Source organism: Carica papaya, chromosome 5 (assembly GCF_054855325.1).
Source record: "Carica papaya isolate Zhongbai chromosome 5, ASM5485532v1, whole genome shotgun sequence".
Lineage (NCBI taxonomy): Eukaryota > Viridiplantae > Streptophyta > Magnoliopsida > Brassicales > Caricaceae > Carica > Carica papaya.
Genome location: NC_142313.1, coordinates 2,041,916 through 2,056,000, shown reverse-complemented (window position 1 = coordinate 2,056,000; position 14,085 = coordinate 2,041,916). Strand labels below are relative to the sequence as shown.

The 14,085-nt window shown below is 31.6% G+C and overlaps 1 protein-coding gene and 1 long non-coding RNA gene across 2 annotated transcripts; both read left to right on the top strand.

The window, feature by feature from the left end:
* Nucleotides 1-282: 282 nt before the first annotated feature.
* LOC110821422 (Late embryogenesis abundant protein, group 2) lies at nt 283-3,012 on the top strand. The gene is made up of 3 exons (XM_022051267.2): nt 283-405; nt 1,426-2,372; nt 2,631-3,012. The coding sequence occupies exons 2-3, from the start codon at nt 1,428-1,430 to the stop codon at nt 2,634-2,636; spliced, it is 951 nt and encodes a 316-aa protein (XP_021906959.1). The 5' UTR covers nt 283-405; nt 1,426-1,427; the 3' UTR covers nt 2,637-3,012.
* Nucleotides 3,013-11,880: 8,868 nt separating this feature from the next.
* Nucleotides 11,881-13,353, top strand: LOC110821516 (uncharacterized). The gene is made up of 2 exons (XR_002541072.2): nt 11,881-12,204; nt 12,616-13,353. It is a non-coding gene; the product is annotated as an uncharacterized LOC110821516 (long non-coding RNA).
* Nucleotides 13,354-14,085: the final 732 nt, after the last annotated feature.

Here is a 14,085-nt window from a genome sequence, read left to right as displayed (position 1 = left end):
ATTAAGTCAAATTTAAATTTATTCAATTTTGTGCTTAAATAAACATTGAGTAGTAGTCCAAAAGTTATTTAGGAAATTAAAAAAGGAAATTAAAAACAAATAAATCGTGTTTTTCATGAAGAAAAAAAGCAAAATAAATAATTGAATAATCAGCGGAAAGATAGGGGAATAACACGTGATCGCAAGTGGGCCGTACTCCTCCTTGCAGGTGCTTGGGTCGGCACCTCACGTAATCGTGACACGTGTCCTTCCTTACAAATCAATCTATTTATTACTCTCACCATTATCACCACCCTTAAGTAAGGTCGCTTGCTCTATTTTAGCTCTCTCTCTCATATTCGATTGCCTGAACTCTCGCAAAAGTTTCTCCGATCGGTTTCTTCTTCTTCCCGTAATCTTCACCAGGTAAATCTGTACTCAACTTGAATTGTGATAATCTTCTTCGTTATTTCATTTTTGTAATTATTACTTAATTTTATGATTTAGTTTGTGATGGTTGATGAATAATCATATGAGAGATCTAAGCTTTCGTTTATTCATTTGTCTGATTAATCCAGAAATCAAACATCTCTGTTCTGTTTGATCAGTGTGGATTCTCATTTTAAGTAGTTGTAGGTCGTTTCCAGATCGTTCTTTCAACCATATTTCTTCTTCCTTTCGTATCCTCACTTTCTGGAATCTTCGCCGTCTTCCTTTCTTTTCATTGTGTATATCTGGAAGAATGCGGACTGATATCTCCTTTTTTTTTTTATATATGTTTCGTCCAATCAGAAGTGACCTAATCAAGAACTTTAGTTCACAAGTCAACGCGTTCTTTAACATTATATGATTCAAGACACTGTGTTCATCCAAGTGATATGTAGATTTGACAATTTTTTTTTTTGGTTTCAATCGGTGGCTTTCACATTTTTCTATACGTGTATTTAGCTTTTCAACCGTCTGCCATTAAAGGTTTCTTGTTGATTTATAGAGATCTGAGAAATGTGATTATATCTGTTCTGTTTTTAATGCTTTATTGTGCTTAGCTACTATTGATTAGTGGCTGTGGTTGATTGACTATTACGGTGTTATGGATCGACCATTGTCTCTTCTGTGTCTATTTCGTCTAATCAAAAGTGATCTAATCAAGAAGTTCAGTCCACAAGTCAACGAGTTCTTTACCATTATATGATTCAAGACCCCGTGTTGATCCAAGTGATATGTAGATTTGACTTCTTTTGTTTCAATGGGGGGCTCTCACATTTTTTCTGTACATTGATTTTTTCTTGTTTTTAATGCTTTATTGTGCTTAGCTAGTGTTGATTGGCTGTGGTTGATTGATTATTGTGGTGTCATGGATCAGGCATTTTCTCTTCTGTGTTTTATCTTTTTCTCTTCCTTTTGTATCCATAGTCTTTAACGGCTTTAATTTTTGTTGCTGTTAAGGTATGGCATCATCTGATGAACCAGAAGTAACTGAAAGGGGTCTTAAGAATGAGAAGGATGAGGAAGACAAAGAACAAAAAGGGGGATTTCTTGAGAAGGTGAAGGATTTCATCCATGATATTGGTGAGAAGATTGAGGAGACAATTGGATTTGGGAAGCCAACTGCTGATGTTACTGCTATTCATATCCCTAAAATTAACCTTGAGAAGGCAGAGATAGTTGTTGACGTGCTCATAAAGAATCCGAATCCCATTCCCATCCCCTTGATTGACATAAACTACTTGATTGAGAGTGATGGAAGGAAGCTAGTTTCTGGATTGATTCCGGATGCTGGGACTATAAAGGCACACGGGGAAGAAACTGTGAAAATACCAGTGCATTTAATTTATGATGACATCAAAAGCACATACGATGATATTGAACCTGGAAGCATCATCCCATACAAGGTCAAGGTTGACCTTATTGTAGACGTACCTGTTATTGGAAGGTTGACTCTACCACTGGAGAAAAATGGGGAGATCCCGATACCTTATAAGCCTGATGTTGATCTTGAGAAGATAAAATTCGAGAGGTTCTCTTTTGAAGAAACAGTTGCAGTTCTTCACTTGAAATTAGAAAACTTAAATGACTTTGATCTGGGCCTTAATGCACTAGATTATGAGGTTTGGCTATCTGATGTCAGCATTGGAGGTGCAGAAATCAAAGAATCTACAACGATCAAGAAGAAGGGAATAAGTTATATTGATGTTCCCATCACCTTCCGTCCCAAGGATTTTGGTTCTGCTCTGTGGGACATGATTCGAGGAAGAGGTACTGGCTACACCATAAAAGGACATGTTGATGTGGACACACCTTTTGGAGCTATGAAGTTACCCATTAGCAAGGAGGGTGGTACAACTAAATTCAAGAAGAATAAAGAAGATGGTGGTGATGATGATGATGATGAGGTATATCAATCCTGTGGTTGCAAAAAAAAAAAACTCTTATATTTTGCATTCTTAACTGTATTATGTGGTTGTAAATTGTCTTCATTGTCATGGTTCATTATTCCTGAAGTTAGAAGTTCAATCCCTCACGGCATGTATGTTGATTGTTACAAATCATTGTTTGTTGCTTACTGATGCACTATCATCTTTTCTCATTGATACATTCATGTGGATCATGGATTGCTGAGTCAAATATTTACACATTTTCCTTATGTGCAGGATTAAACAAAGCACTTATGGGAGTTATTCAATCACTGGCTTTTGTTAGTTGTTGGTACAACTGTTTACTAAAATAATATATTAGCCGATGCTTGACACCATGGAAACAACTTCTGAGGATGATGCACATACATCTTAGACACAAAAGATGGTATTTTGTATTTATATTTTTACGCATGAGTTTTCATGGTGATGTAGACTGCCCTATGTGGGGCATTTTATTTGGATATCTACTCTTCTGAGCGTCTGGATCCAGTGGTTGTAACTTTTATCTTCTGAACTTGTCTGGTTAGTTCGGTTGCTTGTGTTTCGGTTGACTTGTGGATTAATTTATGTACCTGATTAACGATGTTGTGTTTAGTAATGATCCGCTGTTTTCTCACTTCTTTTAGCTTCACTCTTCACCTTTCAGATATTAAATCAAACTTCTGTCTTAGGGAGAGCGGATGTTAGTCATCCAATTGTGGCTCTCGTTTTCTCTGGATAAGGTTACCCCGAGTTTACAATATTAGTTATTCTTCAAGGAATAGTGTTTTAATTGTTAGATTACAAATCTTATAAGTTTTTCTTTGAATACATAACTGCTGAAAAGTAAAACATTTAATGTTGTAAGTTGAATCATATTGTTGGGATCTTTTTGTTTGTGCTGTCCTTATTTAAAGGGGTTTGTAATATATGATTGGGTTGAACCTTGGACATAAGAGAGGCACATTTAAGCTAGGATGCCAATCAAGCTGAGTGCTGCTAGTCATGGATGTTATGTAATATTCGGGTTCAAAAATTTAATTCGGGATAATATTTTTTTTAATTTATAAAAAATATATATAAATAATTAAATTTTATTTTAATTTAATTTTATTAAATTTTTGAGAAAAAAATAAATAAATAATAAAATTAAAAATAATTTTAAAAAAAATTAGTGAAAGTGTAAATAAAGAGAATGTTTTTTAAAAAAAAAATTAAAAACAAAGGGTAGAATCGTAAAAAGAAAAAGTTTGGTTACGTGGAACGATCCGATCAGTAGTCACAGCGAACCAGAGCACGTTACGTGGTAAACACGTTAACATCGCCACCACGCAGGAGGCCACGTGGGCTATCTGCTTGCCTAGGCGATCTGACAGTTCAGATCACATCTCCCGTGGACGAACAGCTTAGATGAATTCCCTCTTTATATGTGATTGAGCAGATGAGATTGAACACGATAGACAGCTCAGATTCGTCTACGTAATCGGCCTAAACAGGTAACGATCGGACAACTCTTCTCGTTCCACGTCAACGCGGATGAACGACCAGGATCGAAGAGAAGAGAGGCATTTAAACTTCTCTTCAGTTGCTCTGAAACCCTAGTTGACACCCAGTCAAAGAAGAAGAAGAGGAGGCGGCCCAAGGGAAGACCAACTGCTGGAGAGACGCTGCCGCAACCGCACTGGAGCCACCGCCGACTGCCAAAAAAGGTAAAAATTTTCTCTTTCCCCTCGGAATTCAATCCCGAGTCTCCCTATGGGCATATCGGAGCAAAAGAGTCGACGGATGAGCCGAAAATTGCAGGTAAAGCTCGGCCGACCCGCCGCTATCAAAACCCAAAATCATTTCCGATGACTCCCTTTTTGTTTCTCATTTCATGCAATTCTTTGACCATCGTGTTCACCATCTCTTTCTGGTGCAAATTAGCCAAAGAAGAACTCCAACCACGAAGGATGACCGGCGAAGCCACCGCACCCGAAGACTTCCCCGCTGGTAGGTGTCGATTTTTTTATTTTTCTGGCTAACTGAGGCTTCCTAACGTGTTTTTTCATTGGGATATGTGTAAAATCGACCAAAACTTGCTAAAACCATTTAGGCTGAGGCGAACCACCGTCATGGGTGGCAGAGCCAGCCTCGGAGAACGGCGTCGTTGCCGTACCGGAACTCTAAAATTTGCCATAAGGGTTTTTCAACACCAATTTCAGATTTTTTGAATATTTTTAGGTACGTGACAAGTATTTTTAATCTTTACGAAAAAAATTCAAGAAAACCAGGGACCGTCAAGAGGTGTAGTAGATAGGACAGTGTTTTGAAACATTAATCCGGGTAAGAATTTATTACTCTATTCTCTGTTACAGTAAATTGAGACTTAATAATCGATAAATTATATTTTTTTAAAAAAAAATAGAAAATTTTTAAAATAATTAAAGGTCACTAGTAGAGTCGGAACTGGTCAATTTATATTTGACATGATTCACTGTTTATTTTCATGTATTGCATGAATTGCCTACTATTGTATTGTACTTATTTAATTGATAGTTTTGATTGTTTTCTCAGTTGTTTGGTTTACCTCACTGCACATTTCCGTATTGGTCTATCCTGAAATAAAATATCTCAATTATATTCTTAATGTGCATATCGCCTGTTTGCATAACCTACAGTTGATTTACGAATACCCTTTAAGTTCCGGGTCTCTACAAGTGAGCATATACTTTCTTCATATTCGAATTTCATCTATTTGTTTCAGATTATTGTTGAAAGTAGTGTTTTTCTTACTGTAGTATTATTGTCATATGCTTTAATGATTAGTATTTTCACTCATCTAGCCAAAAATATAGATTCGAGAGTTTACTTATAAACATATTATCGTGAAATAATTGATAAAAAAAAAGAAAAACTAATAGAAATTGTTATATTATTATATATATATTACAAGATTAGTTTATTTTTATATTTAAAAATTACGTAATATATAATTTATAATCAAGTAAAAATGAAAGACATGCAATTCTGCTTACTTATATATGTGTCCATAATTATGTATTCCAGTTAGACTATGTTTGGGGAAGATCATTGAGGTAATGGTTGTTTCCTGGTCCCATCCGCTGTAGCTGTAACAATCCGGAACATAAAAAAAAATTACAAATTAAATGCAAAAACGAAATAATAGTATTAGGGTTTACATTCTTTACACAATAATTCAGAATACCAAATAGAGTTACAAAAATGACCATTCTAAAAGAACAATGAAAAATCAAAGAAATAAATGAGAAATAAACAACTGGACATTCTATTCACAACCATCTTATGGATCAGAATCTGGATCTTGGTTCTCTTGATCTGAAATGGTTAATGAAAGAGTGAGCTACTATCCCAGTAAGAATGTCACACTACTCACCGATACAGAAATGAAGGTTGGTAAAAATTATGAAAACTATTAATTGAGTTCTTAATTTAAGTAAATTCATTTATCATAAGTAAAATCACTTATTGTACACTTACCGTAACTAAATTTTCAAAACTGACATATAGAGGCAAGAGCACAACAATATCATAATCTCATATTCAATTAACCGGAACAATAACTTTATTTTTTTATCTGCCTACTGGTATCCATGGGGGTCTATAGAGATGTCCCCACTACGCGTGAACCATTACTCAACATTGTTAACTAACCAGTCATCCTTATACCTCGTCCGATATGAGCGCTAAAAATACCATCCCTCAATACCCCCTCTGGTATGAGGTTAAAACGGGTCATCTTCATACCCCGTTCGTTATGAGCGCCAAAATACCAATTATTGATATCCCGTCCGGTATGAGACAATGTTCATGGTAGGGTTCCCTATGCACCGGGTCTGTCGACCATCACCAAGGATATCCATTAAACCTACCATTTATTATTTCACTTAATCAAAACAATTCTCCATTTATATTTAATTTTTAGTTTCACAATTTAACTGTAAATCACACAAACAAGCAATACATACATAAAAAAAAATATAACTGAATTATCTTACCAACTCCAACGTATTGTCATGCATTTAAAACTGTAAAATCAATCAATCAATTAAAACAAAATAAACAGTGATAAATAATCGGTTCCACCTCCATTAGTAACATGTGATTAATTATCGAAAATTTTTAAATTGTACAAAATATCACATTATTTATAATTAAACTTCAATTCCATAACAAGAAATAAGGTGATGAATTCTTACTCAAATCGATGTCTGAAACGCTAAGTTTTCAGCTGCACCTACTGGCGGTCACCAGATTTCCTGAATTTTTTTTTTATATTAAAATAAGATTCAAATACCTAGAAATACCCCCAAAAATCCAAAACTAATGTTAAAAACCTTTTCTGGCCAATTTTAAAATTTCGGCATGGCGACACCACCATGCTCCAGTGACAACACTGCCGTCCACGGCGGCAGTTTGCCTCGGATTGGTTGTTTTTCACCAGTTTCGTGAGAAAACACGTTAAATGGCATCGGTTTGTCGAAAAAAGTCAAAAAATAAACACTCACCGGCGGTAAAAATTTTCGGTGCAGCGGCTCCACTGGCTCACCTTCACGATTGGGCGTTTTTCTTCTATCAACTTGTAAAAAACATAATGGTAATTACAATGGTAAAAAAATTGCACAAAATGAGAATCGAGAAGGGGCTCATCGGATGCCGTTTTTTATTTTTTCTGCGGCGACGCTACCAAACTTCATCCGCAATTTTTGACTCATCCACCAGTCATTTTGCTTTAGTCATAGGGGTGTTTAAAATCAAATTTCGAGCGAATGAAATTTTTTTTACCTTTTTTGACGATCGGAGGTGGTTCCAGCGCGGCGACGAGCGGCAGTCGGCTTCCTTCCCGGCGATTAATTTTTCTTCTCCAGCAGAGAGCTGATGGCTAGGGTTAGGGTTCAGTGTGAAGTGAGGTATTTATATCTGTTTTTTTTTAATCTGGGTCGTTCATCGCATTTAAATATGAAATGAATATGAACCGTTCATCGTGATTTGATCTGAACCGTACAATCGCGTTTAAAGAGAGAACGAATCTGGGTCGTTAATTGCATTTAATCGCAACTGTCCGGTCGCATCTGAGAAGATGGCGGATCCGGACCATCCACGCGCGCAGAAACAAATCCGGATTGTCTAATCGCGGACATGCGGATTGCCAGCGTGGCCTCTCGCGTGGCACCGCGTCAGCCCGCCTCGCCACGCAGCACGCTCCGATTCGTCGGTACTGTTGACTGGGTGGTCTTACGCGACATATTTTTTCTAAACTACGTTTTAACCTTTAATTTCTGATTTTTCTTTAAAAAATATTCATAAAATTCAAATTTTCATCTTTTTTTTTTAAATTATTTTCAATTTTACTATTATTTTTTTAATTTTTACATTAAATAAAAATTTTATAAATTTAAAAATTATATTTTATATATTAATTTAACTTTTTTAAAATTAATTCCAAATATTACATTAGCCGCCCACAAAATCAAATAAAAAACACGTTTGGGGGGAAAAAAAAAAAGAAGAGTGTAAAAACCTAAGGTGGTCATAATTCAAATTTGGAAGCTTAAAAAAAGAACACGTTTTCATTGCAGACTGGGACTCTTTCACGGTCATAACTTTTTTCAACATTTTTTTTTTTTGTTGTTTTTTCAAATATTTACCACGGCAATGCCGTATGTGTATATACATACACATATATATATATATATATACACATGTACAGAAACACCTTCGAAAGTTACTACTCTCTCAAATTCAACCAAAACCATCTAAATAATTTTTACATAAAATTCGTGATTTACTAATTATTTCAACATGGAATTATAGTCTCCATTGTTTACATTTTATATATATATATATATATCATATGGTAATTAAAGATATCAAACCAATATAGAGTAACATAGTCGTGTTATTATAACATTTTTTACTATAAGTATACATTAAGTTCGAGAAACTTCTGTTCAATAATTTAAATTATAAAATTTTTAGTAAATAAAGATTAGATTGAATTTTTAATCTGTTATGATTAATTTAATTTTAAAAAAAAACTTAATAATTACCGAGTTATTTAAATTAAAATTATTAAGATTGGGTTTTTTAACGTCTTATATATTTTTTTATAAATGATTAATCAATCTCCATATAATACGACAATTAAGATTTTTTTATTCATCGTAAAATATAGAATTGTTAATTTAATATAAAAAAATGTGAACTTTTTTAGTAAAAAATATTTTAATAATATGTGTGTGAGTATATATATATATACACACGCACGCGCAGATTCAACATATTTAATATAAAATATATTATAAATTTATAATATTTAATTTAGTATAATTTAATATTTAATTTATTAATATATCAATAAATTATAATATATTTAATTATAAAAAAAAAAAACCAATGGAATTTTTGCTCAATTTAAAATTAAAAAGGGGGTATATATATATATATATAATATATATATTATACGTATGCATTGTTGGAAGTTGATTAGACTTGCCTGCGTTGGCACAAAATTAAATTCCTACTTACCACTCGTAATGTTTGGGATTGAGAATTGAAAACCAATTTTAATAATTTCACAATTAGTCTGAAATTTTGAGTAATTTATTAATTTAATATTAAAATTAGGCTGAAAATATTGAATTTAATAAATTTGATTTGTTGAATTATCAAATTTAAATTTCGTGTAAATTACAATTTTAGTGTTTTTTGATTTTGTTTATTTTGAGAATCAAATGTAAAAATTACTCAAAATTTGTTAAATTTTAATATTTATATTAATTTATGTTTGTTCAATTTAATCTTGATCATACTTGACTTATCATCATCACCACCATCATCATATATATATATATATATATATTGTTACATCAGTAACATATATAATATGTAAATAAATTCCAAGTAAAAAGAGAGAATTTCTAATAGACTATATAAGAAAATTTGCTTTTTTAAAGAAAATATTGGAAGTTTCTGAATATTTAGGTAAATAAATTTAAAATTAAATAAATTAAAATACTAAAATATAAAAAAAATTATACCCAATTAATAAAAATTTATATAAATTGATAATAAAAAGTGAAATATGAATTATATATATATATATATATATATAACTTGGACTATAATAAAATTAAATATAAGATACTAATTTACTATTATTATTATGATGATATATCATATTAAAATCAAGGATATAAGATAATAAACACAAAATTAATAAAAAATAAATGCAAGTGAAAATAATATTAATTTTTTTATATCTTTTATAATTTTTATTTATAGATGATATAAACTATATAAAATTAAATAAAAAAGACGTTATAAATTAAATTATATTATATTATATTAATTAATTTCCGAAAATTAAGGTGTAAATATAAGAATAATTAATTATGAATTTAATTAAATACTCAAATTTAATGATGATTAAATGCTAAATTTATGAGCATTTAAAATGGATTATTAATGATTTATTTAAATAAAAAAGATAAGTGGGCCCAGCTATTTGATAAGGAAAAGACAAGGGATTGGGTTAGATGCAAATGTCAATATGATATGTTACGAAAAGCAAAGCAGGATGGATCCCACAAATCGTGTAAATCATGTAACAACTCATAATTTAAACGGAAACAATGTCATAAATTAAATGATTAAGCGTATAATAATATTAGAATTTATATTTTTTATACATAAATTAACATGCTAAATAAAATTGAAAAAATATTTATTTTACAATCGTTCATAAAAAAAACGTAATAACATATGAATATAATAAATAAATATTGTAGAAAAGTTTGTCTGTAGTTTTCGGTTCACCTGCCGTTCGTTTTGCTCTGATATGGTCACAGGAGTGCTCGGAATCAAATTCTTAGTGGGTAAGAGAATTTTTCCTTTTTTAGTGGTCGGAAATAGCTCTGGTGAGGCAACGGTCGGCGATCGGCTCCCTTATCTGCCGACTGGTTCTTCTTCTTCGACGAGAGGCTGATGGCTAGAGTTCGAGTTAAGTGTGATGTGAAATATTTATACGCACACTGTATTAATTTGGGCCATTCATCGTGTTTAATATCGACCGTTCGATCGTGCATAAAGATGAAACGAATCTATACAGTTCATCGCGTTTAATCTTGACTGTCCAATCGTACTTAAGGAAAAAATAGATCCGGGCCGTCCACGCGCGCAAGATCGCTTCTGAATCATCCAATCTCAGGGTACACGGATTGTCAGCATGACCTCTTGCGTGTCACCGAGTCAACGTGTCTTGTCACACAGCGCATTCTAATTCATCGAGGCTGTGACTAAGCGGTCCTACGTGGTCAAATTTTTTTTATTTGCATTCCGACTCTCAATTTTTGATTTTTTTTTTAATATCATCTAAATTTAAATTTTCACAACTTTTTCTCAAAAATATTTTAAATTTAACATATTTTTTCATAATTTCACATTAAATTAAAATTTATTAATTTTAAAAATAGATTTTATATATTTTAGAATGTTAAAATTAATTCCGAATAAAATTTCAGGATTGAGTATTCCAAACTAAAGAATTAATTTAATTATTTTATTAATATATTTATTTATTTATATAAAATAATACATCATTAAAATTAATATTATAATAATTAATAATTATTTCAAATTATTTAATTTTTTAATTTAAAATTTTTTTTAGAGAATATTTTAAATTTATGCTTATTAATATTTATATTAAATGTGATAATATCGAATTATAAGTAGACTTTACATTATATCATTAATTATTATTTTAATGTCTATACATATGAACTAGTAACCTTGTTTGAATATGTTATCTATTAAAAATTATTTTTTTATTCTTAATGTACAAAATTTAATACCAAGTAGTCTAAAAATCATTTGAATATTTTTAATATACAGTTTGAATTTTTTTTTTGAAGTATGTGTTTACATATTTTTATGCTTGAAATTAACATTTTATATTTTTAATTTTTTAATTTTTAAAAAGGTCAAAAAATTTGAATTACTAATAGAAAAAGGTACAATATTTTTTATCAATGTAAAAATTTGGAAATTATCTACATTAATACATAAATTATATTTATATATAAATAATATACATGGCTCATATAAAATACATATTCTACTCTACAATTTTTTTTTTAAAATATTGCAAAAAAAAAAGTAAATAGATGTCAAATTGTCAATAAATGCATCTTCAGAAAAAAGTAAATAAATGTACAGAGAGAGAGAGAGAGAGAGAGAGAGAGAGGAGATAGAGAGAGAGAGAGAGAGGGGAGAGAGGGAGAGAGAGAGAGAGAGAGAGAGAGAGAGAGAGAGAGAGAGAGAGAGAGAGAGAGAGATGGAGAGTCCAGGGGTGAAGAACCTTGGGAGACACATACCACCTTCCCCCCTTTCCTTTATTTTCCAAAACCAGCAACTTGTCCACTTCATTTTGATTTTGGTATGCACTGAATCCACCCCCTTTCATTCTTATTTCAAAAACTCAGACTTACAAAAACAACATTCCCCCATTTTCCATCTTTCCAAACAGAAACCAAAGTTTTCATCTTTTCTTTATAAAAATTCCACAGTCTAAACCATTAATATTTCCTTTGGTGTTGATGGGTTCTTCCCCTTTTCTCAATGGTTGTTGAGTGGAACAGCTCAAGAGAAAAATATCTGATTTGCTAATTTATTTCTCTTGGTTGGAAAGTGATTGAGATATGCAAAGAATATATCAGCTGCATCTATATCCTCTTTCTTATTATCTATCTGGTAAATCTTCTTCTTCATCTCAGTCCCAACACCACCAGAGGCTACAACATCACAGGTGATTCTTTTTTTATTATATTTCCTTATCAATATGATTATTCTTTCTTCTTTAATCTTCATATAGTTTCTGGGTTTTCTTCCTTTTTCAACTCTGATTTGGTTTATGTTTCTGGGTCTTAACCAATTCTCCCAAGTTGGATTCTTTCATTACTTTTCTTTTAAGAAAAAATTTGTAATCCTGATATTTATTTAAGAGGAAAAAGGGTGTTCTAGTGATATGAATCTTGATTTGTCAATCTAAATTTTGTGATGGGTTGAATTCTTTTACTTGTGAATCTATGATGCTGCTAGTAATTCATTGTTTACAATGAGTACGTGGTGTATGATTGGTATTTTTCTTGTTTTTAATGGTGATTAAATGAATAAACTCAATGATCTTATTGGATTCTGGCTTAATTCTGTTGTGCAGTTGGATCATTGGTGATGATGTTTCATGGTTCTGAAGTTCTATAAAGCTTGCTTCTTTTTCCCCACAAACTGAGAGAGAGAGAGAGAGAGAGAGAGAGAGAGAGAGAGAGAGAGAGAGAGAGAGAATTTGAGATCCATTAATCATCAAGTCCTGAAAAAAGCTTCAAACTTTTGGGTAAAGTTGAGCAGAGAATTCGGGGATCTTGTTCTTGTTCTGTTCATTCCACATTTGAACCCTAGATCCTTCTGATTGAGTTCAAAATCCAGTTTATTCAGATTCAAGTCAAATCTCCCAAGATTTGAACACAATAATTTAGCAGCATTTCAGCTTCTGGGTTTTAATCTTTCATCAATCTTCTTGTTAAAGATCAAACCTTCCAAGCCAGCAAGTCTTGAGTTTTGAGCTTCCAGTCACCACCATTGTCAAAATCTTGGTCAACTCCCCTCTGGGTTTTGCCATTTGAATCGGTCTGCAGCTGGAATCTGAATCCTGCTGTTGGGTTCTTCTAAAGAAGAAAACTTGGCAGGAGGGAACCATTTTTAAATGAGAGCTATTGAAGTTTCTGGATCAAATCTGAGGCTACCAAAACCAATAATCAATCTTGAAGATCATTGTTCAAAAAATCTTACAATGGATCCAAGAAAAAGAAAACCAGCTCTGAATCACAACGTTCCTCCGTTAGAGAAAAAGAAAATAGAGTTCTACAACAGATCATTCTCACAAGGAAGCTCAAGAAAATTATTACCAGCAAACTATTTCAGCTTGGAGTCATTGCTTTTACTTTCATGTTTAACAGCTTCACTGCTGATTCTTCCACTGATTCTGCCGCCATTGCCGCCTCCGCCATTCCTGCTTCTGCTGGTTCCTATTGGGATCTTGGCTCTGCTCATGGTGTTGGCTTTCATGCCTGGTAATATCAGGGATGTCACCTATACGTATATGTAAATGGTGTACGGAGAGGAAGAACACAGAGAGAACAAAAAAAAAAAAGATATGTTCATTTCTTTCTTTTTCATTTATCATACAATTTTGCAATTGTCTTTATATGTTGGATTAAGAAATTTAGAAGCAAAAAGGAAAAAGATTACTTCAATTTATTTGATAATTTTGCCCTTTCTTTGTTCGATCATCCATTGCATAAATTGTTGAACATTAAATATATAATGTAAAGTTTATTGAATTTTTTTTTTAAATTTAAAAACATAATAATTTTGTTAAAATTTTAATTTTATTGAATAAAATAATTAATCATTGTTAATTTGTAATATATTTATAAAGTAATATATATATATAAAATATAAAATTAATGGGTTATTTTTATAATGGATAATAATTTTTTTTTTATTTTGTGAGTTTAAATTACATCGTATATTTTGATACATTTTTATTAAAATATTATATTATAATTAATATTTTTGCTTGAAGAAACTATATACTTAAAATAAGTATTTTATATATGGGATATACATT